General features: G+C 35.8%; 1 protein-coding gene across 2 annotated transcripts; it reads left to right on the forward strand.

Annotated features, from left to right (window-relative positions):
• The first annotated feature begins 328 nt into the window (after positions 1–328).
• Positions 329–23,728, forward strand: LOC145666949 (copine-8-like). 2 transcript variants are annotated; one of them, XM_081734568.1, is made up of 7 exons: positions 329–782; positions 5,536–5,728; positions 8,419–9,133; positions 9,346–9,475; positions 14,369–14,596; positions 18,107–18,285; positions 22,030–23,728. In XM_081734568.1, the coding sequence occupies exons 2-7, from the start codon at positions 5,661–5,663 to the stop codon at positions 22,354–22,356; spliced, it is 1,647 nt and encodes a 548-aa protein (XP_081590694.1). In that variant the 5' UTR covers positions 329–782; positions 5,536–5,660; the 3' UTR covers positions 22,357–23,728. The 2 variants fall into 2 exon arrangements, with proteins under 2 accessions (XP_081590694.1, XP_081590695.1); XM_081734569.1 differs by having other exon boundaries at positions 329–694.
• The last annotated feature ends 4,120 nt before the right edge of the window (positions 23,729–27,848 follow it).

A 27,848-nucleotide genomic window follows, 5' to 3' on the forward strand; every position in this document is an offset into this window, starting at 1 on the left:
TTTGAACCGAATAGTAACACGAATTCCCTGTAATAATAATAATAATAATAATAATAATAATAATAATAATAATAATAATAATAATAATAATAATAATAATAATAAAATCAAACTCCCTGTATTTGCTCGATATCGATATTTGCTCGAACTCCAAGATACGAGATCGTTTTCAGTGGACGGTGATTAAAGGACTTTTCGAAGTCCATTTACCTAGTTAATATATTGCATATATATAAAACAAGAAATATTTATTCGTTTATTCCTCACTATTCTCTTAAATCATAATAAATAAAAATAGTGGAAATCCCCATTGAAAGGACCTTACTTGTCCAACTGTTTTTTGATCAACAGTGTTCTAGGCTTGGTTCTAGGGGACTACCCCCTTCACCTCTAGTACGCTTATGTTACTTCCACTTCTACTTCTTTAACCAAGGGAATCAGTCGAAGTTCTCATTTGTTATTGCGCTAATTTTTAAATATTAAAGCCTATGGCGGGCTTATTTAGGCTACCTAGAAGCAGAATGATATTGGACCATTCCTTGCAGCAGAAGCCAATTAAAAACTGAAGTTTCAACATCTTTACAAATCGTCTGCTGTTACAAATAGACACGAGTGGAAAATTTTGAAGTCTTTATCTGATTGATAATTAATGATATATTGTAATATTCTTCATTACAGAAACAATGTTTGTGTGGTATGTATTGTATTATCGTGGAAAAGTTCAAGTTCGTCTGTTTTGTGGTGCAATAGTTGGACTGATCGTTGATGTTTACTGGAAATACGTGAGTAGTAAATTGCGTAGGTGTAGAATATAGCAGACTACTAGTAGAATAGTAGAAGTGAAGTAGTTTAGGTACGAAATATGTATTAAGGTATGGAAATAATTCGCCCAATGATTTACAAATGATTGAGGGATCTTTCTTCAATTCTTACTGTGAACAGTAATCTTAAATGTAGATGTTAAAAAAAAAAAAAAAAAAAAAAGCAACACAGTTTATAAGTTCTCTAGTAGCCCACATTAAATTTCATGTATTCGCTTCTTTTTTCGCTAATCTGTTCAATGTCATGATAATCAGGTGTATCTGCGTCTCTTATTAAAATAAGGAAGATATTTATAAAATTTGCAGAACAAATCTGTTAATCACTCGATTGCCGTCGCGCTTCTGTTTCACGCGGGCCCTCCTGCTGCGCTCCTGCTCTGACTGATTGAGATAACATTCAAATTTTGGCTAATCTTCCGTACATGGCGGCCCTGAATTAGATCCACATGAAGTTGTTTTGGTGTTGTTTTACTATAGGGATCCACAGATTGTAAAATGTACGGAAAAATTTGGGGAAGGCTTTTTTCTTGCCAATTTTATGTCGAGAACAAGCCGCTGTGGGGCTTCTAACCCGTTCCTACTACTACTACTTACAATATTGATCCGTATAGTAAAGCTGCACGATTGTTTTGACCGTTCTATTTATATTTGTAATCGTGTACAACGGTGGTGTGGCTATTGTAGCATAGTGGAGATTTCATATCGTTGTGGTATATGTATTATCGACAACTTATTCTTAAAAAGTGGTAACATTACATGTTAGCGGCATCCAAAGATGTACCAAGATACCCTCTACAACTAAATAAGGAATCAAGAATACACTTAATACAAGGATACTATGGAATCTCCATGCATGCGGAAAATAACAGTGGAAATAAATCTTCGTACACGCGCATACCCACCGCCGCTGACGTGCCTGCTCCCTCGAACGCAACCCTCGCTAACGCTCGGGCCCATCTGCTAAGCTACTACCCTGACTCAGATAGCATTCATGCTTTTTAGTCCCCACCTAGCACAAGTTGGTTAATATCTTTTGCACAATAGTTCGGCATATTTTTGGGCCAGAGTATTTTGCTTAAATTTCGTGCTTCCTTGCTACATTTTCTGAAGTAGCGGTTTTAGCAATTTGTGTGCCAGGTGTCTTGACGTTTTTTTTTTTTTTTTTTTTTTTTTTTTTGTTTGTTTGTTTTTAACTATTTACATTGTACTTTGATATAAAGATTTTTATACCACGATTTGCGATTTATGCCCGACTTTCTGGTGATCTTTGGCCTTTTTTGCACAGTAGTAATTCATTCGTTAGCTATTAGAAATGTATTAATTTAGTGGTCAGAATGAAGTAGTGTGTGTTCACAATTGCAATTTTTCAGTCACAAATCTGCATTGTTCCGATACCACTTATTTCAGAGCCCCGGTTCATAGGGACAGATTTGTTTCAAATTAGTTGTAGAATAATTCCGGCCTATCTTTAGCAGAAGGGGTCCAGCTCTTTTCTCTTAAAAAACATTACAATTTTGGTAATTTCTATTCACATTCGGTTAGTTTAGTGTAGGTTAGGTTAGTTTATGTTAAATTAGTGTAGGGGTCCCGCATAATTTTAGATAGAATTTCGCTTATTTCTATAATATTAGGTAAGTTTAGGTTAGTTCAGGTTAGGTTTGGTTACGTTATGTTACGTCTAATTACTTGCATCAGTCATTTCTCCTGTAAATTTTTTGATTTTTACGTGCTTCTGGACCCCTTGTACTAAACATACTCCATAATTCCTTTCAAGGAATAGGTCGAATTATCACTCACCTTGTATATATCAAAAGTGTTTATACAACACACGTATCCTTTCTGTAACAATATTTTATTATTATTAAACTAGGTTGTTGTAACAAGCATAAAACCATGTATTGTAAAGGCAAGTAACGAAGGTAATCTCAAATAGACGCCACTATTGAAACACGCCGTATCACCGCATTAAGATGCTATTCAATTCCAATCTAAGAGTAGAACTTCTGTCTTTCTGATCTCCTAATTGTCATTTACAATTTCAAACATACGTCTTTGTTTTGGCTTCCATGAACATTTGTCCAGTTTCGTATGTTTTCGCCTTCATTGTGTGAAGATTTTTCTATTTCAAAACAAATCTCGCTAGTTTCCTTCTGTAGAAACATTTTCGACTTCATGAAAATAATTTAGTTTCTTGTTTCTGAAGAAAATTTTTCAATTTCCGTTTTTCGAAAATGTTTCGATTTTTTAAAAAAAAAAATCAGTTTTCGATACAGTACTGTTTGGTATATGATAGTGCTGTCGTTCTCAGAGTATGTAGCCAGAAAAGTGTTAAAATGTTTCGTAAACTTTGATGTTTGTGATGGACAGGCTGTATTCATTGGGATAAAGTATGTATTCCTCATCAGCTATTGATTTTACATTATATCCTCTTGTTAACTTCTGACTTCTTTAAAAAATAACCAGTATCAATCTTTTGTGATATTCATGATTGTGTATAGAACTACCGTAATTATGTTCTCTGTCAATTTTGTTTGTTTGTTGTTGTTTGAAGTGGAATGTTTCCATCATACCTTTGTTTCATCACTTACTGAGCATAATGATACTAGAAAATAATTCATTCTCCATATATATCATGTGGAGAGTTTTTCAAATAAATTGTTTCTCTTTCGATGTTTTACTTTCTTTATTTTACTCCTTTTTTTTCTTTTTTTCTTTTTTTTTGCATGTTTTTCTTTTTTTAAATACCAGTGCTCGTTTTTTCTTCTTTACACATGATTCGTTAGAATCACAGATAATTAAGTGAATCTATAAATCACTTCCACACCAGCATGCACTTTCCCTATTTATAAAAGAAAAAAGCGCGAAAATTAACACAGATTTCACTCGTATTGATGACTTTATTATGTTTTCTCTTCGCTTCTAGAGGGTTTTGTCGACGTGGCAAGATATAACGTTATATGGGAAATGTCATGAATGTCAGTTTCGACAGAAATCACAGAAAATGGGATTTTTCCTGTAGAGTGGGATCAATGGTTTCTAATGCAGCAACCAGTGGAGGGAGATGCTTCACTGCAAGTTGGGCAACAAAATCGAGTGTTAAAAGATCATTCACCACGTAATGCTGTATGAGTTTAGGCGGAGTTGTTCAACAATAGCACGAAAAACTGAATTGAAAATCTCTTAAATATATGAGGTGAGGTTCAATTCAATCAACTCTACCTCCCAAAAATACCAGTGTCATGGGAACCCTTGATGTACAGAAGTGTCATATATGGTTCCAGAAATCTCGATTGGAAAACACAGCGTCACCGACATACTATGACAAGGGGGAGCTCTTGAGCTGAGGAACGATGCTCTGCGAATAGTTGTTGAAGTCAATCCACATCAAATAGTGGAAGAACTGGCCACAGAACTTCATTCTGTTTATTCGATTGTTCATCAGCGTGCTCAGGACCTCAGTTATGTATCGAAAGTACGAAGATTGGTATACCATGAGTTGACACCGCAGCAAAAATAGCTACTCTCACATCAGAAAAGGAAACCATTCGTGAACAGAGATCAAAAGTGAGTCTTTTACCACACTAAAGGTAAATGTCATTGGGCGACAAAAAGGGTTGCATCAGGACTTTTATCCCGCATATATATAATTTTAACAGCTCTCCAGTGACCCCTGTCTTCACTATTTCTTAGCGTCTTCTTACTGTGGATTCCATATTTCTAGACTTAATAGACGGGACACACACAAATTTTGCATCATGCATTGGTTTTTGTTGAAATATGAAAATAATTAAATAATAGGTCAATTCTCATCAAAAGTGAACGAAAGTACAAATTATTCTTGTCAGTTGAGTGTCGATAATTAATAAAAGTGAGATTTTTGACGGTTTGGAGGGAAACCGAGACGTTTAGAGTTCCTAACAAACCTTGGGCGATAGATGATGTAAATCTGGTAGTGTCCGGCTAAACCTTGGACACCTTGTACTTTATTTTAATTAGTTGTTTTTCCTCACTTATGTCTCTTATTATTTATTTTTCTCTTTTCGCTTTGTTTCCTTGGCAGTTGAATATTTGAGTTGGTCTCGTTTCTGATTATTTGAGCAAGATCGTATTTTTTTCTTTTCTTTTTATTGCTTTTTTCTTAAACACACATTACCAACAATATATATACAAACAAACAATATGTTCATATATATATATATATATATATATATATATATATATATATATATATATATATATATATAATATGCATTCACACTCTCACTTAAATCATTAACATATATTTCTTCACCGTTAGGATTCTTTGTTCCTTATCTTTTCTTCTTACCATAGTATTTGTTTCTTGTAATAGCTTGATATTTTTTTCACATAGTACGTCACACAGTTCTTAAAATTCTCTATCCTTAATATTTCATTAATATTCCTTCATCCTAGTAGCATGAAGGATGAGAGTATGTGGTTCGGCGAGAGCTCATGTGGTTCGGATTCCACGTTAATCAGTAGGTCCCGTCTCATATAGCCTCGCTGCTGAAAGGGGCGTTAAACTCAAAATCAACTCAACTTATTTCCTTTTCTCCGTATCTCATGAAGCGTCTAGCGAAAATAGCGAATTATAGTATACATCACGTATGATTATTCTTTTTACTGTTTTCTGTTTTTTTAAATTTATTTATTGTATGAATTCCAATCCAGAGTTTTTATTTTTTAATTCCAGGTCTAGACTGATATAGGGATGTTTCTAATAACTCCTAGCATATATAAAAAAATCAGTTTCAGCGATGGACTTTGTTTGGTGACGTATTCCTGTATTTATTTCCCTTGAATTTTGAAAAAGTCACCATGGCTCACTTTGTACCTGGAACAGCAGCTGAACCGACATCAGAAGTGGAGTTGACAATATCTTGCAGGTGAGTTGTCGGTCAATCCATTGGTCTGACCTCAACTTTGAACATTTGAGGGTGGCTAGGAAATTGACTGTGTAGCATAGTGGTTAATGCCCTGTCCGGAGACTCGAATTTGATTTCCGTTCAGTCGTAAATTTTTCTCTGGAGTTTCTTAGTATATATAGGGTGTATCAAAAGCCCTCTGACTTAGCATAACTCTGTTATTATCAGAGATATGACAAAATGTAAGAGGGGAACCGTCTCCAAATATGATGTTTTCAATCTAAAGTGAAGGAATTTTTAAAATTGGACGAGATGTTTTTGCTGTACACTCTTTACGGGATCAATGTTATACTAAAATGCAACGTTGCCATTTACCTGGACCCACAACATAAGTGAATGAAGTTACTGTCTTTTACGCTAATGTGTAGATGGCTAGCCCCCACTTCAAATAGTAACTTACTTCACTTACGTTGTGGGTCCAGGTAAATGGCAACGTTGCATTTTTATTCAACATTGGGCGCATAAAGAGTGTACAGCCCAAACGGCTCGTCCGATTTAAAAAATGTCTTCACTTTAGATTGAAAACACCATATTTAAGATGGTTTCCCCTCTTACATTTTGTTGTAACTCTGATAATAACAGAGTTAGCCTTTGTCAGGGAACTTTCGATACATCCTGTATTTTACTCTTAAAACGCAACTAACTCTGTTAGTTTTTTTTTTATTGTAATAATAATAATAGTTTAACCTCGTTAATCCGAATATTTGTTTGCTCGTGCTGTTCGGATTATTAAGGAATGCTGAAAAAACCGCCCAAACAAGCTTAAAATAGTACATAAATTTACTGACAGTATCACTGACCATCATTTCTCTATTAAAAAAAAAAATAGCCTTCTCTGCGATAATGTCTCGATTTATCATGTTATTTTTGGCCCTCTACTGCACTATCCATGTGTAAAGTGTTTTACAACATCCACATTTTCAACCGTTCTCAAATCTTGTCGCTTTCCCGGGCCACATTCCGTACGAGAACAATGAGAGATTATCTTATCTCTCTTACTTTTAATGTCAAACACTCGATTTTCCCACACTGTATTCTGAAGCAACTTTTCCTAAACTTTCTCCATTGTCCAGTTCCTTGATAATCTTTGCACTTGTTTTCTAAAGTTAGAGTAACATGTTTCCTTTTCGACGACATCTTGGCAACGCACACCTGACTGCACGCGACTACAGTACGTATTGTACTACATATTGTACACCCTTGAAAATGGACAGACCTGACATCCCGACAGTTTTGTTCACATTTGTTACCGGTTGTATTGTGACATGTAAATCTAAAAATACAGTACGTATGTACAGACAACTCAAGACCTTCCGGAGAAGCGCGGCGTTCGGAGTACAGTGCATGCGGATTAACGAGCTTTTACTGTAATAATAATAATAATAATAATGTAATAATTTAATCTCTTACTAGTTTAAAATAATTAAAAGGATTGATTCTCGCAGTGTGAAAGAAATTGGAGTTTCCATATGGCACCGGCTTGTGTTAAGTTAGTAGAAGTTATGTCGAGTTTAGGAGTGAATTTAATTTCATGCAGGATCACTGTAAAACTGGTTACAATTCAGACAAAGGATATTAGTATGTTCAACGAATTTTTGCAGATTTGATAAAGCAATAATAAAGTTTTATCTTTTATTTTATTAATTTGTGTTATGCTTTGTTACGGAGTAACAGTTCTGTGAACGTTGTTTTAGCTATTTAAACAATATTTCAAATCGCTTCTAAGTTTGCAGCTGAGAATGAAGAGTAATAAAAACAAACAGTTACCCTAATATCCTCTAAAACAATTCTAGTAACTTCCATTCTAACTCTTAAGCGAAGATGATCGACACTCTTTTGATTTAATAGGACGGGTTGTGGTGGCTTAGTGGTAGAGCGCTCACCTCTATCGCGTGGGGCTTCTAGTTCGATCCCAGCTTCCACAAAGTGGGCTTTGTGGTGGACAAATACCGTGTGCGTGTGTTTTCTCGGGTTTATTTAATTTCCTCCCACTTCCGTTATTCCATCATTATTGCCCATCACATCATTCTCTCCCTTAGCCTCGGTGCATAATGTGGGACGTTAAACTTTAAAAAAAGAAAGAAAAAGAAAAGAAATTAATATGCTCTATCAATAGACTTTTAGATTGTACCGTATTTGTACGATTTGTAGCCGTGACGTGGTCCAGTTTTTTCGATAAAGTGCTGCTGTAAGTGGAAATATTAGAATAGGGTGTCTATCGGTCACGAAAGTCACGAAATCAGAAAACGGTCATGAAAGTCACGAAATTTAGCTTTTGGGTCACGATTTTTTTTAACTGCAAATTTAAGTACCGATTGGAAAATTTTGTTCTATAAAACGTCAAAATTCACCACCAAAAATGTGTGTGGTCGGCTTTAGACGGTACCAAATCATAAGCAAAGTACGTTTCTATCGCATGGATGAAAATTCGGCCTAATTCGCACCCAAATTCGCTCTTGAAAATGCTAGGAAATTTTGAGATTTGGTAAGAAAAGGTCACGAAATTTCATTTTAGAATTTTAGTAGACACCCTGTAGAAGTAAGATAGTCGCTGTTTCGCTATTTCGCTATTTTAGTGGTTTGTAGTCACTGTTTTCGAGGTTTGTGCTTCCATAATGAAGGCGTTAATCCCGTTTCTTTTGTTCTTGCAGGAATGTTCTCGATATGGACGTATTTTCCAAATCAGATCCTTTTTGTGTTGTTTACACGAAAGTGTTCGAGGAGGCAAATTGGCAAGAGATCTGTCGAACGGAAGTAATTTACAACAACCTGAATCCGGACTTCGCAACCAAAGTTCAAATGTACTATCGCTTTGAAGAGAAACAGCATTTGAAGTTTGAGGTTTACGATGAAGATAAGAAAACGTCATCGCTCAAAGACCAGGACTTCCTCGGCTACTGCGAATGCACTCTGGGACAGATAATGTCTGGCGGGAGATTGGAGATGCCGCTTCAGGGAATGCCTGCTCACGCGGGTGTTCTCATAGTTTCCGCAGAAGAACTGTCGTCGCTTAAAGATGAGGTTGTGCTTCAGTTTTGTGGTCGAACTTTGGACAAAAAAGGGTTTTTGTTTTCCACGTGTCCGTTTTTAGAGTTCTCCAGGGTGAATGAGCGAGGGGAATACGTAGTAGTGTATAGGACGGAGGTTGTGAAGTATAACCTTAACCCCAACTGGAAACCGTTCACAATTCCTATTAGAACGTTGTGTGGAGGTGACGATGATCGCAGTGTCCGAGTGACGTGTTACGATTATAGTTTCACAGGAGCTTTAAGCCTCGTTGGTGAATGTTTTGTAACCTTAAGACAGCTGAAGGAAGGTCCAGGACAGAGCAATGTCTATACTTTGATCCATCCAAAGAAAAAACAAGTAAGTAGTGTATTTCCCATTAGATATTTATTTGTATTCTTAGCCACTTCGTAAATACTACTTCTTACATTTACAAATATGTCTGTTTCTAAATACTGAACTGAACAATCTACACAATCGAGACAATTTGTGGTCGTCTTTATTTGTATTGGCATTACTGTCCGTACTTTTAAATTTAGTAACTGTATTTGATACATTTATATTCATTGCAGAAGTATCCAGGTTATAGAAACTCAGGAGAAATTCATTTGGTTCACTTCGAACAGAAAAAAGTGTATTCTTTCTTAGATTATATTATGGGTGGAATGGAATTGAATTGTACCATAGCGATAGATTTCACTGGTAAGTGTCAGATTATTTAATTATTATTTTGTTGTACTGTGAGCATTTTGTGTTGTGTATACGTACGCACCCATGTAAGTTGACCTTTAAAGGTTGCTGCAATTTGCACAGACTTTTAAAGACATATTTTATAGTTTAACGATATCACTGTGATCCGAGTTAAATGTTTTCCACTGAGGATCAAACACAGGAAGGAGACATAGGATAACTGACTTAAAATACAAAGAGAATACTATATGCACACACGTCTGAAAATGTTTTTGCTGATGTAACAAGATAAATTTAAATAAGATGAACATGCGCCCTCTACACAGCGCTTTATTCCCATATGAGCATGAATGTCCTTGTCATTCCTCATAACATCTGTACATGTCCCTTTATAGACACAAGTAAAAAACGTCTTGTTAAAAGTCGGCAAGGGGTACCATTAAGGGAAGATTTCTCGATTATTTTTTCAATATCTCACACCGTTTGCAAGATTTGAGCCTACTTCCAGTTGGAGTTTCTAATTCATGTATGATCAGTGTTTTCTTTCTTCTTGCGTGCAATATGTAATAAGCAAATACATTACACACCGAATTAATAATAATGTCAGTGAGATATTGTGCTAATTCGGCAAAACACTTCAAACAATGAAGATTCATTTTATACCGGAAAAATCGTTATCCTTTATTTTTCATTATCATTTGGCCATGCAACAAATGTCTGAGAGATATACAACCCCTGTATACAAATGTATGTTGTTGGAATGTATAACTCGTAGGATATGATGCTTTACTTTTTTAAAATTTCAACATTTCCAGTATACCCCTAAAAATTTCCATTGTAATAAAGAAATAACGGCCTTTTTTTTCTTTCTTAAATATTTAATTAGAACTGGACAATCTACACAAAATTTACAATCGATCAGTGAAAACGGGATCTTTGTAGAGCCTATGGTTCCCGAGAACTCATTGTCGAAAGGATTGGTCACAAACATATAAACTTTCTAGCATTTTAATATATATATATATATATAGATAGAATAGATTAAGTTCTATATTGATTCATGTGTCATTTCCTTTATTAGCCGACTTGAAAATAATAATACTATTTCTGTTTGGTGTCATTATTTTCTGCAACACGTAGAAAAATAGATTTTTAACATTTCATTATTATTTTTATTAAGGGATGACCTAATATAAAACCTTCTTTAACAAAGGTAGTAACACTCTTCTCTTCAACGAAGGTCATTAGAATAGTTGTCATGAATTAAAAAAGCAAATATAAAAATATTTATCTTTGATACGCCAGATTCTTTTAAACCTTAATATTTCAATTAGTGTTTTACGTTTTATCAGAGAAACACACAGTTCCCTACTGTGGAAGAAAGTAGGAAAAGAAATAAGGTTCGAACTTCATCCACTATGCATTTGATTTATAACCATTTGAGTGTTTTCTAGTATTTTATTAGCTAGTGAAGTCAATGATGCTAGAAACTGAGTAGTTTGACGTGTCGAAGACACTAAATTCTCTTATATTTGATTTTCTGGTGTGTGTGTTAGGCATTTCTTTATATATATGGGATGGAAAACAATATGGAAACACCTAGTATAAAAGAGATAGCCATTTCAAACACGATTTGCATCTTAATTATAGGCGTCGCTGTGATCACCGGTACATCGTGTGATGTATATAACCTTGCCAATTGGACAGATGGGCCAGTTACAGTTCAGCGAACGATCAGTTTATAGTGAATCATGTCTGAGCTGACAGAGTTTCAAAGAGGGCAAATTGTGAGTGCGAGCAGGTTGGGAGCTCCCGTGACGAAAGTAACGGAGGCACAATCCCGAAGATCATGGCTGCGTACGAGTGTTTTGGAAAAACCGCACCAGCGTGGACGCGTGTTGCGTGACAGAGACGGACGCAAATTGAATAGGATTGTAACAAAGCAGATCACTACGGTGCCAAAAGTCACAGTTGAGCTGAATATAATGCTTATAAACCCATTTAGCGTCAAAACAGTCAGAAGAGAACTCCACAACAGGGTATTTATGGCAGATCTGCAATTCCCAAACCACTCGTGACTATTGCTCATGCTGCTATACGGAGAGAATGGTGCAACGTCCATAAAAACTGAACAGTGGAGCGGTGGAAGACTGTCATCTGGTCGGATGAGTCTTCCTTTACATTGTTTCCAACTGCTGGCCAAGTTTACATGTGGAAAACGCCAGCATAAGCGTACAATACAGACTGTCTGTTACGAAGAGTTGTCCATGGCAGTGGTTCAGTGATGATTTGGGCAACCATACCCTGGTATTCTGCTGGACCCATCTCACCCTGCATGAACATGTCACTGCTAAGGACTACGTAACCTTTTTGAGTGACTAGCTGCATCCCATGGTGCAAACTTTGTTCCCAGATGATAATGCCGTGTTTCAAGATGACAGAGCCCCTGTTCATACAGTTCACATCGCCCAGGACTGGTTTGTTGAGCACGAAGATGAAATGTCACATCTGCTATGGACTCCACAATCGCCAGACCTCAATATCATTGAGTCGTTGTGATCAGTTTTGGAGATCAAGGTGCGAGCCCGCTACCCACCGTCATCTCTACAACAACTTGCAGCCGCTTTGGCGGAAGAATGGTACAACATCTCTTTGACAACCATACGCGACCTGTGTTTCTCCATTCCCCGTCGACTTTAGGCCGTTCTGCGTGCCAAAGGTGGCCCTACTCGCTATTAATAAAAGTAATGTGCAATTTTACAGTTGTTTCCATATTTTTGTCCATCTCATGTATATTAGTTTTGGCCTCAATAATAGGGTTTAAATGTTTGATAGCATGTATATCAGTATTGTACCATAGGGCGTTGCTGAATTCCGAAGTTGTGTTTCCCCCCAAAGGGTTATAGCGAAAGAACTTATAAAAATGTGAATTCAAGGTATTATAGCCGCCAGGAAAGTGTATTTCTAGTAATTTATGCATTTTGCGATTTTCTTCGTTTTTTTAATAATTTATTTAAAATGCTCAGTCCTTATTAATGTTTGTATTATTTTTTTCGGTAAGAAATTTTTCTGTTTTGTACTTCTTTTTTGTTCTTTGATTTTTGTCGTCTTTTTTTATGTATGACTCTGATACTTGTAATCCATTCGTTTTGATTTCACCAGCCCTTTCCTTCCATGCAGGTTCATTCGTATCCTCTTGTCGCATAACCCACTTTATAATAAGTAGAGAGAGGACAAGCGGCGGCGTTTTTCCCATGGTAAAGTACTTGTGATACGAACAGAATCACGCTACGTGATACTGTAGAGTAGTCTGTAAATGTGTATAGAATAGCATTAAAGAAAGAGGTACTTGAATGGCTAAATATGTAAGCTCGCATGTGGATCTGTTTAAATTTTCTATAAAGAATATAATGGCGTTGAACTTAATTGAGTCAGTGTCGTTTCTAGGTAGTGTTAGGTGTTATTGTTGCTAGATTTTGTGCCGAGAATAGTGTTGTTAACTAGTTGTACGTGTAATAATGTTCAAAATGGTTTAAACTTATTGGGGATCTTTATAAACGCTGTCCTGTGGTCTTCAAATAAGGAAAACGTGTAACACACGCTGTTGTGAATAGAGCGATATGAAATAGAGATTGGTAACAGGTCGTCCAAAAATCCACTTGATATTCTAAAAAGATATATAACAAAGAGTAGTAATATAAGCAGTGATGAATAAAATTGACTAATCCTGGACTTAATTTAATGCCCCATTTTCTGCACTGAGACGAATACTATAGCTGCTCGAGGAGTCGAACCTAGGACACGTAAAGGAGAACTATATGTTCATTTGGCTGTTGCCGCTAAATAAGTTTGGTGTAGTCCAATAGTCATACAGGCCATCGTTAGAGGGGGTGCGGTGTCTGTGGCAGAGCGTTCATCTTTGGTGCATGGGGTCCCTGGTTCGATCTCAGCTCGCGCCAAGTGAACTTTGTAATGGACAAATACCATGTGTCTAGCTTTCCTCGGGTTTTCCCGCTTTCTCCCACTTCATTCATTTCTCATCATCATCCTCTCCTTTAGCCTAGCCGGCATAACCATGGGACGTAAAACTCAAATATTTCATTTGAAGTCATCGGTAGAAGGCTTCCCCTTACCTCTTTTAGCGTTTACCATTCTTACCAGGTAATTACAATCTACACACATTTCTATATTCAGAAATCAAACTCAAATGTCAAATCGAGTAGAAACCCATGACCGAAATATGACCTCTGAACGTGGTGTCGATTCTATAAATAAACGGTAGACGTTTGAAAAACTGTTGAGCCATACCGACAAAGCTCGCAGGCAATTGTAGGTGCTGGACCCGGATACGAATGGTCTTTTCTACCGTTACCTATAAACGTGTGTATGGTGCCTTGTAACAAATCTATAGTCGTATGAAGTCCGTGTCTTCTCCGAACCGTATCACTAGTCCGGAGTAAAGTGCAGTATTCATGTGATTATAACTGAGTCACCATGGTAAATCTTGTATTCCCGTACAATTTAGAAGCTAAAGAACGGTGCACTGATTGTTAGGTAGATGTCTACTGTCTCTTGTCTGTTATCTTAGCCAATTCTAAATAGTTACCTGTGGTCATTACTGCGCTGTCCAAGATGCATGGCCAGTATGTAACACTACAAATACCCACAAGTTCGAAATAGAATGTCTGTTAGTATATATCTTGCAAACTCCGATAATTCATGTCTTGTTGCGTAATCAGCCTGACTCAGAATATTACACCACACAACCGAGAAAGCTGGTGGCATTTGTCCAAGTTGTCATGTGACGGTAGTGCATTTTTAATTAAATTAGGCAAATTATCTATTGTTATATATATATAAAACATTATAATGTGCTCTTTTTTTTTTTTTTTTTTTTCTCCATAGCTTCAAATGGGAATCCTCAGGTGCCAACATCACTTCATTATATTAGCAATTATTCCAACCCATATGAACAGGCATTGGCAGCAGTTGGAGAAATCATCCAGGATTACGACAGCGACAAGCTGTTTCCTGTGCTGGGGTTTGGTGCTCGTCTGCCCCCAGATGGCCGAGTGTCCCATGAGTTTTACGTCAACTTGCATCCAACCAATCCATATTGTCAAGGCATCCCAGGTAAATGTTAACTGCACAGATTGTTATTAAAAGAAAGAATTAAATCAAGTACTTTTAATTTACCTGATTAATATTTACATACGTATGTTTGTTCTGAATCACCAGAAAGGTGTAAAAATAATAAAAGGAGGAATTAAGTTCCTTCAAAAGCATAAGCATAAGAAGCATTATTATTATTATATGTTTATTTATGTATTTATTTATTTATTTATTTATTTATTCTGCCTTTCGGCAGGTCCTGGAACTAATGAGGATTTAACTTTATATTTAGGTCTGGAAATGTTTCTTCCACGTTTCTCGATCTTCGTCTTCTTTCAAGTACCAATATTTTCTTCTGTTTCTCAGATCATCAATTCGTTGTGTTTTTCTTCCTATATCTCGCTTTCCTTCCATCTTTCCTTCTATGGTGATATGAAGAAGACAATTTCTTCGCAAAATGTGCCCAATCCAACTGGCCTTCCTACGAAGGATGCTGACTAGAAGTGTCCTCTTCAAAAAAAAAAGTATATGTGGCACATTTTGAAAGAAAGTACCGTTTTAAAGTATTTCCACGTTCGGGCTGCGTTTACGATTCTGAGCATGCGCAATGACTCTTCATCCATTTGTGAGCAAGAAGCAGTTCTCATTTTACATTATTCATATGTTTTCAGCTTTTGGTCTTGAAGGAGCAAAATACTGTGAAGTCAAGGACAATAAGCTATTCATAAAGTACATTTCTGGGGCTGAGAAGTCCTAAAATGTCTTGTTCACACACTGATATCAGTGGTTTGCACCATATGCACCAATCAAAGTGACGCATTTGCAAAAAGACACGCCATCAGCTAGCCAGTTAGCAGCAAAACTTTGTTACATCTGCGTGGAATAATCCTAGTTTTGTGCATTTGTTTATTGAGTGTTCGAAAACCAAATGTTATATTTTAGTAATACCCAAAAAATTAGTTATATTATATTAGAAAACTAAGAATACTATTTACTGTAATGTTTCGCTCAGTGTAATTTTTATCACAAAAGTGAGTTCAAAAAGGACACATACCATACATATGTCTATTATCGTAATTGGCAATTCAACAGTGATAGTGCAGTAAGCGTTAGTCTAAATATCGGGTGAAAGCGCTTGATTTTTCTAGATTATCAAAACATGTTGAAGTGGCTTGATTTTTCAGGACTGTCAAAACACGTAAATGAAACGAATCACATTTTGCAACAAAACTTATTTGCTTGTTAAAAGGAAAGTATACGTATCTTTCTTCATCAAAACCAAGAACTGTGAATTAGATCTGGATATAGAAATTTAGACAAGCACTGGGACTAGGTCATAAATTACAGCAAACAATTAAATTTTATACGTACTGTTACTGCACTTGAGTCAGTACACTTCACAAAACATCCATCTAGTACAATGTTAATGGATATGAACACTGTTATTTCTAAATAGGAAGATGATATAGACACCTTATGATCATAATTTTTTCATTGTACAGTTATCAGTTGTAATAGGACGAGATAAAAGGCATACAAATGTACTAAATTTTGTCCTTAAATACTGAAGCTATTCTTTTTCCGATCGCGAAAGGGAGAGAAATGGAATTAAGAAGCGTTTCATGAAGGAATCCAGAAATTAGGACTGCATAAATAAGTAAACAGTTATTAGTGAAGTGTCGTAGAAAAATAATATCCCAAGACGCAGCAACACAGGGTAATAATATTTACTCTTTTATATAAATTAGTGCGTGGAAATGCATATTAATTATTAAGTATTCTGCCTTTTGGCAGTCCTGAGACTAACTTCCGTAATGTTGATTTCCATTTGATATAGTTTTCGAATGTCAACTATTTTTTCAATCATCTCCTGTAGTCTTTCTTCGGTTCTAGCTATAATAACCGTATCATCTGCATACCTGATCTTGTTATTGATCTGCCCTCCAATCTTGAAATCTCCAGTTCCCCCTAATGCTTCCTTCATTAAACATTCACTGTAAATGTTGAATAATTAGGGCAACATACTAGATCCTTGTGTGACTCCTCTTGCAATCTCCACACTATTGATGTATTATCTGTATGTACATTTCATTAAATATGTAATTGATATATACATATACTAACCCTAAATGTCTGGCCAGGCTTAACTTAACTGTATAGGGACACGGTGACTCACTGGCAGAGTTCACACTTCTGGTGCGACGGGGTCTTAGTTCGATCCATGACCACATGAGTTTGTGGTGGACATTATAGTGTCCATGAGTTTTACTTTCTCACATTCTCAATTCACCAATTTTTTCATAATTATTCAATTTCATAATCAATCCCTTATTTATATTTACTGATGGATGCTATAAGGTCCATCTTATTTAAATTGAGAAAGCTTACCTTTGAATCTGTGATCCTCTTCTTTTAGTTTATGTTGATATTTTGACTCGCTCTGAAGTCATGTTTGCAATTTATATGTATTGGATGTTACATAAGTGGGTCACAATATTTTCGGAACAGATTCCTTACATCAAAATAAAAAAAAAAGAAAAAAAAAGAAAAAGAAAAAGAAAATAATAATAAAAAAATGTTCATATGAACCTGTGGTCGAAAGTGGATAGTTTCGGAGTTTATAGGGTGCCGAAAACGTGAAATAAGTGAACTTTGAAGGTCCATAACTCCACTACTGTGATGACTCTCGTAGTCGGGTACAGACATCACTGAGGAACAGGTATGTCAACTATCCAAATATCCATGTTTAAGAATGTTGCAGTACTTGCACACCAATTTTTAGAAAGGTAGGTGGAGAGTGATCAAGTACTCCCAAACAGCCTTTCTAAAAATGATTGTGTAAGTACCGGAGGTTCTGAAAGATGGATATTTGGATAGGAGCCACATTCCTTTTCCTATTTAATATTCTTTTTTTCTATTAGTAGCAGAAACTTCAGACAACATTCAACGTCGTTTGTGCTTCTGTAGCCAGAGCAAGATTTTTATTAACTGCAAAGTGTGATAAGTTTTGGATTTGGTAATTTAAAAAAAAAAAAAAAAGAAATCCATAAATATCGTCTGAATATTTTTCTGGCCAAGTTTTGGTAAGAAAAGAATATTAAATTCTCTAACCACGAAAATCTGAATGCACAGAATTACTTGATCCGTATTGACATTGATTGGATAATATATATTGATCCATAACTAACATTGAATAAAACGTAAATCGTGATAGGTTAGCCTACAAACACTCTTAGCACTGAAAATTATCTGCAAAATATCACAAAAACTAAACGAAATTCAAAACTCGAAGTTTACTAATTGTCAAAACATCACTTCTACAATAGTATATTGGCACTGTAAGGTTAATTGTATCATTTAGTTAGGAAAACTGTACCGAATGGTTTTCCATATTTGATTCTATTTTTATTTTCCAGTGAATATTATTTATGAAATTATATTTTATTTTACTCGTTGCAATTTACCATAAAAATCGTTCTTTGCAGTTAAGTACTGGAGATTTTATATAATATATTGAAACTTCTTTATTAGGTGTCCTTGCAGCATACAGAGAGTGCATTCGAAAGGTCCAGTTGTATGGGCCAACCAACTTCAGTCCTGTGATCAGACACGTTTCTCAATTTGCATCAGCGTATCGTGATGGTTCTCATTACTTCATTTTGCTCATCCTTACAGATGGAGTGATCACTGACATGCCGCTCACCAAAGAGGTAAGGCATTCAGCAACAGAATATTTATTTCAATTACAATTCGATAAAAGATGTTAACATGTGTTAGCAGAAGAAACCAATTGAGAATGCATTGCCAGAACAAGATATTGCAAAACCACGCTCAGAATTGTAACTACGATTCTACTTACAGGTTTCTGTAATTCCTGAATCTTGAAATTTGCTGTTGGTTTGCTGTGGACACACACAACACAGGTACACAGTACATTTCAGCAGGTACCAAAGCGAATATTTGGAAGAATTTCTTTTTGCGAGCCATACGTCTTACTTCCTTAAAAACAGATTTACAGACAGAGATTGAATATCTGATGAAGCTGGGTGTCTGAACGGATACCCAGCTTCATTATTAAATAACTGGTATAATCGGGTTAAAAGGGATGTAAGTTTCGATAATCCTAAAACCGACATGAAGGACAAAAGATGGATAGGATTGCCTATTTTTCCTAGATTGACAACCGCATTGAATAGAATTTACACACAATACGGTTTACGTACAGCTTTAAAAACCATCTAAAACTTTAGAAAAGAATATCACCCAATTTAAGAGTTATTACGCAGATCCTATCGGGAAATCGGGTATTTACGAAATAAAATGCAGTTGCTAAGAGAGTTACATAGGCAAAACGAAAAGAAATTTAAAAGTCCGAGTAAAGAAACACATTAGAGATTCGAAAGCGGAAAATCCGGTGTCATATTTATCGAAACATTTAAAAGAAACGCAACATAGGGTAGAAGATTCAAAAATGTTATTTGGAGCTAGAAATGAAGTAGAGAGAATGGTTTTTGAAAATGTATTTATCTATTAAAAAAAAAAAATTAAACCTAGACAAGGGATGGCTGAATGACGAATGGGAGGCGGTTATCACAAAATTTTCACAACATTGGCATGATAATAAAAATAACATGAGTTGGCAACCTTCCAACAGAAACATAAAAGGCGCACAAACTGACTCCACCATATTTTAGTTTGCTTCAAAAACATCTGCAGATTGCTGACGCACTTGACAAAGTGTTTTCCACACAACTCTCCCCCTTGGTAAGTCCGTTCCTTTTTATTCCTTGATGTTTCTGTTCTTTTTCTTCCTGTTTTTAACCTCTGTGACCAAGACTCCAGGGGAGAGTCGAAAGCTTGGAAATTTATAGATTCAGGAATTACAGAAACCTGTAAGTAGGAAGAATAAAAGAATTAATTTTTCTTATTAACTTCTACAGGCTTTATACCAGTTGTGCTATGTACTTTATTATTATACGTACTAAATAATTCTTGTAATATATCTATCCATATATAATTTCCTTTAGTACTAAATTTGTTCCACATGTTTTGTTTAAGAGTTCTGTTAAAACGTTCTACGATATGTTGTTTTGCGAAGACACATACTCAAAATGAAGGGCTCAAAATTTAAAAAAAAAAAAAAAAAAAAAAAAAAAAAAATTGCAAAGTATCATCTCTCTATGACTTACGGTTCTCGAGATATGGTTCCTTAAATCTCCCAAAATCGGAACTTTTTTTGGCCAATATCTCGAAACGGTAAGAGTGACGCGAAAAATTCTATTACTTCTTTCAGATATTTTTTGATACTCTATCGAATGGAGGGCTCAAAATGGAAAATCTCATATAACAGACACAGACATAGAGAATTCAGTAACGAACTTTTAAAAGTTCGTTGAGAAACAAAGAAAGTAAAATGAGACGAAACTTTTGATCAAGCTCCATCTTTCGGTTAACTTCGAAGCTAATAACCTTCCTGTTCCCAAGAAACAGACCAACGATTAACTTCTACTAAATATTTCAGATAACGATCCAGGTACTCTTCATCAATAGAACAAGGTTGATTCAATCATATGGAAGATATGTTATTATTTTCTTGTGCCAGCTTCATGTGGTGGTATTCTGAAGCCTTCGATTCTTCAGTGTCGTAGACACAGTCACTTTATTATTATTATTTAAAGAAATATTATGTAAACATAAAACTTAATTCAGGTCCAGAATCTTCAGGCGTCAGTTTTGCATTATTTTTTGACTGGTTAAAGAATTCCACATGAAGCTAACACAAGAAAATAATGCAACACATATCTTCCATATGATTGAATCAACCTTGTCCTGCTGATGAAAGATAACCTGTCGTTATTCGAAATATTTAGAAATTAATCATTTGACTATCTTTGGGAACAGGAAGATTAGTAACTTCGAAGTTAATTCCGAATGAATGTTCCTTACGTTCTGTAAATATTTATAGTTCATATTTTAATTTGTAATCCCGAGAGAACATTTTTATATACTAAGCCCATTTTGTTCTAACCAACTCAGATTAATCTTACAAATAGCAATTATAGGCCGAATATAAAAATGACAAAGATGACCTAGTCGTACCATAAATACTGTCCCAAAGTTCTAAGTACATTGACACAAAATAGTTAGAGATATTCTAATATTCTAATAACATGAGTTACATGGATGCATTATGAATCAAAATCACAAATAATTATTCTGAATGGCTACCATTAGCATGCACAGTCTTTTAGTCTCTTGGTCTCAATTGCATTACACAACACATCAACTGGAAAATCTGTAGCTGCTTTCCGAAGAGACTGCTTTAAATTTTCAATATTGTAATGTCTTTTCTTGCAAGTCATCTCCTGAAGCTTGGACCACAATTCGTAGTCCAAAAGGTTTAGGTCCGGATTTGCAGAACGCCAATCTGAAGTGAAAATGAAGTCCGGAACATTTGCCTCCAGCCGCTGCTGGGTTGTCCGTGCCTCGTGTGCTGAGGCTGAATCTTGCTGGAAGCTCCAGTTCTCTCTATGGAAGAATATGTTGGTGAGATTCTTGACTAATCTCTCAAGCACTGTCTCCTGATACACTTTGGCTGTAGTTTTGATCCCCTTTTCACAGAAATGGAGCTCCGTTGTGCCATCGTAGCTCACACCCCACCACATCATGACTGAGGCTGACCCCTCTGGATCCTTGGAGACTTTTCACAACTTCTCTAGAGGATGTGGTATATATCCTATCATTTAAAGTCTCCTCAACACTGAAAATCTTTTCATTAGTGAAAAGGATTCGACGGTCCCCATTTACTGCGTAACAGTTAAGTAAGCGTTTTACTTTTAGGAGCCTCTGGCGATTCAGTTCGTTTGTTGCATGGAGTCCCAGGTCACTGCATAGCGTGTGAGATATAGATATTTTCGATATCTTTAGCTCATGAGCCATAACTGACTGTTTGCTAACTGGATTTCGTTGGACACGCGCCGCTACGGCTTTCACGAGTTTTGGTGGTCTTCCTTGCCACGGGTTATTTTTCGCAGTTCCAGTCTCAACAAAGCGCTGGATAGTGCGTTTTTTTAAAATACTAATTTGCAGCTTCTGGATGGTTTTGAAAATCTCCCTGATGATTTGCGTACCGTATGCAACGCTATCACGGCTACTATCTTTATTTTCACCCCATTCCATCTTGAATACTTACAGCTGACACTTCTTTACACTTCTTTAGCTCATCCTGCAATGACTCACACTTCACAATACCACTGTTGATTTCGCTCGCTTGTACGGGTGAAAGTACAGCCATCCTTAAATGTTTGAACAATATTTATGGTAAGACTAGGTATTTCTATGTGTTAACCGATAAGTCATCATCAGCAAAAGAAAGAAAAAAGCCAATTTCATGTTTCAGAATTTTTTTAAATGCAATTAAAAGGATGAGCGTACTTATTTGTTTATGTTTTCAGGCCATTATCCAAGCGTCCACCCTTCCTATGTCGATCATTATCGTGGGTATTGGAAATGCAGACTTCGATGCCATGAACGAACTAGATGCTGACACTATTCCACTGGAGATGAACGGCCGAGTGGCTGCCAGGGACATTGTCCAGTTTGTTCCCTACAGGGAGTTCCAGAAGATCCATGACGCCCACAGAGCGAAAGCATTCTTAGCTAAGGAGGTTCTTGCAGAGATCCCGGATCAGATCGTGGGCTATATGAAGGCCAACGGCATCGCTCCAAAGCCTCCATCACAGTGGGGGCCCCCTCCGCCATACTCAGCGTCAGTCCTCTGATAAGAATTTAGGGGTTTTATTTTCCGTGGACACAGTGTAAAGAAAGGAAATGAATGAAGGCAGTACTTAGCTTTCTTTTACTAATTGACGGTATTAATAACTCGTTAATTTCAGATACCTTTTTATGTGTGAGTACTCATTATTTGTGTGTAATACCATATGAAAAAATCTAATCATGTGCATGGCTTTGATAAAAGACTTGTGTTTTCGTATAGTTGGAATCAACCAGTATTGAATGCGTTCAGTCTTAAAAACAACCGCAAATATTCTGTTTTCAGCCTAAGGCCATTATATGTCATATATTAATGAAATTCAGTTATACGTTTTTTGTCAATTGAACACAAATAGTATAATATTTATATACACACAGCTTTTGTGTACAAATGTCGACAATTAAGAAAATTCATTTACATAACGGAAATTACATTTGCTAGTAATTATCTGAGCTTTCCCTAAGAATAAGCTGAGGAAAAGTGGAGAGAGATTTCATTATTCATATGCTTTTCAGGGTGTATAATATACAGTGTCTCAAAAGTCCTCTGACATAGGGTAACTCTGTTATTATCAGAGTTACAACAAAATGTAAGAGGGGAAACCGTCTCCAAATATGATGTTTTCAATCTAAAGTGAAGGAATTTTTAAATCGGACAAGTCGTTTGGGCTGTATACTCTTTATGTGCCCAATGTTAAGTGAAAATGCAACGTTGCCATGTACGTTGACTCACAACATAAGTGAATGAAGTTACAGTCTTTTGCGCTAACGTGTCGATGACTAGTCCCCACTTCAAACATGTTCCCATTCATCATACTCTTACAAAATTTATCCACCTCTGGGTAAATGGCAACGTTGCATTTTACATTTTGTTGTAAAATGTAAATCTCTTACATTTTGTTGTAACCCTGTTATATGTCAGGGGACTTTTGAGATATCGTGTATGTCAAGAAATGGTAAATCAACTCTCTGTTTAGCCTGCTTCACATTGATGAGTGCGTAGATGAATATTCTTGAGTTAAAACAGTTTTGATACGAAGTTATGTACAATCATATCGTATCATATTTTTATGTGCCAAATAAAAGAAAGAAAATTATGTATAAATGCAAATGCAAATTAGTTTTACCTTGTAAGTAAGGAAACCGCATAATAACTTAGCCATTATCGCAGATATTTTATATTTGTATTTGTTTTTCCTTTTTTTTTTTTTTTTTTAAGTCAGTGTGCCATATTTTGTACATTATGTTTATAGTTTAGAGCTTATGTGTCTTCCAAATTGTCAGTGTACAAATATTTTACTTTACGGTAAAAAGCTTGTGCCATATTCAGCATGTAAAGTAAATGACAAGCAGAGCCGCTTTTTGGTATTTTATTCATTATATGATGAATTTAGGATGAAGTCTAGAACTACTAAACCTAATTTAAATACCTCAAAAGTTTAGAAATGAAAATAGCTTTGGAAGATTTATATATCAGCTAAATCAAAGGCGTTGAAGCTTCTTTTGGGCTGACAGAAACGCCTGTGAGACGTTTAGAACTCGTAGATAGGAGACAGCATATAGAGATACTTAGTGTTTAGATTTATACATTAAAGGAGGCATCTGTTTTGTATATAGCGTTTTACCTAAGCCTCTAATCGCAAGTCTCTATATAAATGTGACTGTGGGTCCAAAACGACTAATTGTAACACGTTGTTGTTTCTGTAACGAACTGAACTCACGTTGTCATACTTCCTTTCTATTCTTCTTTTTAGATTTCTATTTTCTAATAATTGTTTTACTCTTGTACAAAATATTTGAGAAGCTTTTTCTAAAATTCGTAATTTTGTCTCCTCTCGAAGAGAGTTCCACGCAGACAAACAAAAGATATCACATTAAGTGTGTGTTATATGTCTCGATATAAATATTTTCTATGTTCATTGTAAATGCATCGGTCAGAGATTGCTTTATCTCTGTCCATCTTGACTTTGTTATTGCACGAAAAATCTTCAGCTGTGATATTTCTTAGCAAGGCCTTACCCAGAAAAAAGGAAAAGGTGGTTGTAGGAAAAAAAAAAAAGCAAGATTATTTGTTGTACAGGCTTGGAAATGACTTAAAATACCATTTTACCCAGTGTAAAATGGAAGAATCCTGTGAAAGAGATTCTGACCCCTTGGGTATGGCTTTGGCTTATAGTTAAGTCGGTATGTCACATGTCATTGGTCGTAGAGACGTTTCCAGTTCGTTGTATTTTCGCAGCAACCTATTAACAGTTCTATTGTTTTCAGCTTTATAAGACATACACAATATAAAAACCGATTTGGTTCTTTTTTTATGTTACTACATTATTCCTTTGTTTTACATTATTTTATAATTTAGACACATGAACAAAAAGTGTTTAACGAACATAAAATCATCGTTATAAAAACGTTCAAATGGTAGATTCAATTCCGTCATTGTTTTTACGGTTAATTACTGTTAATCTGAAATTTCTTCGTCTGATACAAAATTCTCGCCATTAGAGTTAATCAGCATTTTGTCCAACTTACTGCTTGGAAACCGATTTTAGGATCAGATGTCAGTTCTGCCAGTTGTAAATCAAACATACCATGATCTACTTACTCCTAAGAGAAAATAAATGTGTAGTGTATTATGCAAAGAATTGGTTAAGGTAGATATCAAAGTACCAGAAGCCTTGCACAGTTACCATCCATACGTACAGTAAGTTACATCCATTCACTCAGTCAAGCAGAAAAGTGCATTATGGGACTCTTAGTAAAATATTTAATACATGAGTTGAAGGCAGAAATTTCAAAAACTTATTTCAGATGAGTTGAAGGCAGAAATTTCAAAAACTTATTTCAGATATTCCCAATTATTGGCTTGATTATGCTTATGCTTTAAATATTACAGAGAGCATGAAAGACGGAATCCGTTATTCAAGTGGGATCCGGACTATTACTCTTCTCTCTAGTAGGAGGATTTGAATCTTTAGACACGCGCACCGATTTGGTTTGATATAAGTTTAGCGTTCCTTTCAGCCCTGAGGCTATGTGAGACGTGGACTTAAAGCATACTGTGGGATGCGACCCGGAAATCCAACCCGAGTCTTCTGTGCTAAAAGCGAATGCGCTACCATATAACCATAAGGGTATAAAGATGACTCTCCATTGATACTTTGTCTTCATATTCGTTCCCACATATGAGGGTACCCTTACAAACGACTCTTCGATGGTTATATTCATGAACTACAGGGTGATTCTTATAGAACCGATCCCATGATTTTGCTAATGTTTTCGTAGTTTCTACTTGACGTTACTAATAACTGTGACATATTAATCCTTGGACTTTGCGGAGTCGAATAGCGTTCAGTTTGATAGGCAGGTGGCAACACTTCGTGGAACTTTGAGCTGTTCGTATCGAAAGAATCGATTGCCACCACACAACTGGAGTTCAATAAGAAGTCCAAAGTCCGAAATAGTGCTACAAAATCGACAATTCAGATACAAACCCACGCATAAATTAGAAATGACAAAAGGACTCTTGATTGAACGTCGCCGGCGAGTCATATATCGCATTTTCTTTATAACTGTGAATACCATCGTATACTGCTGTATTTTTTTAGGAATTCGGACAGCAACTAGGCGAAGTGGAGGGCCGCGGTGGCTCAGTGGTAGAGCGTTCACCTCTTGTATATGGGGTCCCAGGTTTAAACCCTGCTCCCGCCAAGTGAACTTTGTAGTGGACAAACACCGTGTGCGTGTGTTTCCTTGGGGTTCTCCCGTTTCCTCCTACTTCCTTTATTCCACCATTTCATTCATTTCTCATCATCACCGTCTCCTTTAGCCTAACCGGCATAACCGTGGGAGGTAAAACTCAAAGATTTCATTTCATTTCATTTAGGCGACGTGGAACTTACACAGGGTTATTTCCAGCAAGACGGAGCCACTTGTCGCACGTCCCACGTGTCCATGGTACTGAGTGAGAGCTTTTTTCCCGAACTATGTCATCTCTAAAGGATTGTGGTCCCCAAAATTCGGACTTTTTCTATGGGGGTTTCGTTAAGAACAAGGTATACGCTAAGAAGCCGCGTAGAGAATATTGGTAGAAATCAAGAACATTACTAAAGTTACGCTACCTCGAGTCACGAAGAATGTGTGTAGGCGGATCCAGCCGGCGGGCGCTTTCAGCACATGCTGTGAATAGAATATAGATTAGATTACGTAAAATATATGGCCAGAAATCAAGGTATGTACTTTGCCAATTTCAAGAATACTTTTGTTGTATGTCTAACGTTATGACTCCTTTTGTCTGTCCGGTTCTATTAGAATCACGATGTATTAGTGTGCACATAATCACTCCTAGACTTCTCTGTTTCCCATCTCATTAACTCAAATAGCTAATACACATAATCTTACTTGAGAGAAATCTGAATATGTGGTCCGTATCCCATTTTAAGCAGCAGATCTCGTCTTTTGAATTTCGGTGCTTAAAACTCGTTATTTTTAATAGAATGTAATTATAGTCGTTAAACTAAAGATTTACTTCGGCCATTCTTATTTCGACTTTTAAAAATAAGTACACACTTTGTGAGGCAAATAAATTGCGTGTCATATTTAATATTCTACACAACGTGAAATCCACAAGTCGCTGCTGGTTATAGCGTATATCGTAATAAAACAAAGAAATTGTAATTTACACGTGTTAGATTTTTTTTTTTTTTTAACCGTTGAAGTTAGCAATGCAACACGAAGTACGTGAAATGCGTAATATAACTGTTTGTATAATAAAAGTTATTAAGTATCCATTGTGTGCGTTCATTATGAAAGTAATTAAGACTATTGTAAAATTGAATATTAACTAATCGGAGTTTTTAGTTTTAATTTTCACTATTTTTTTACTTATCTGATATTTTTGTTTAATTTAACTGGATAAATATTGTTACTCTGAAAGACAAAATAACAGTTTTGTAAATTTGTAATGTGATGTGATTTTCATTTTATGAGACTTGTATAGTATTTTAAGAATTTGCTATTCTAAGTTTTTTTTAAATATATATATATATATACTAAATAACGTAAAAATCGTAGATGCAACAATAATAAATTGGGTTGGTAATTTGATTAGCGCAGTTATATTTGGTTATTTTCACATACTGAGAAACTGTTGCAACCTTGGATAACATTCCGACTTAACATGTTACCTGTTTATAAATTTCAGTTTAGCTGTTATAGATGGGTATTTACTATGTTACGTTTGACGTTGCTGTTACGTGACAGAATTGTTAACAAGAAAACGATCGTGTATTGTCACGATCAAATGTAGATGTATCTTGTTGTTGTGTGTTTCTAAAAGTGTAGCTTTAACACGAGTGTTCAGTACGAATGTGTGTTACATGTAATGACTTGTTTGCACTGTACCCTCTAACTTAATTACATATTATATTACTCTATGTGTAATGTTTAATGGGAAGTTATATGTTGTGTTTTGTATTTGACTGATGAACTTTTGATATGTTAA

This window comes from Thermobia domestica, chromosome 12, assembly GCF_964235325.1.
Source record: "Thermobia domestica chromosome 12, izTheDome1.hap1.1, whole genome shotgun sequence".
Classification (NCBI taxonomy): domain Eukaryota; kingdom Metazoa; phylum Arthropoda; class Insecta; order Zygentoma; family Lepismatidae; genus Thermobia; species Thermobia domestica.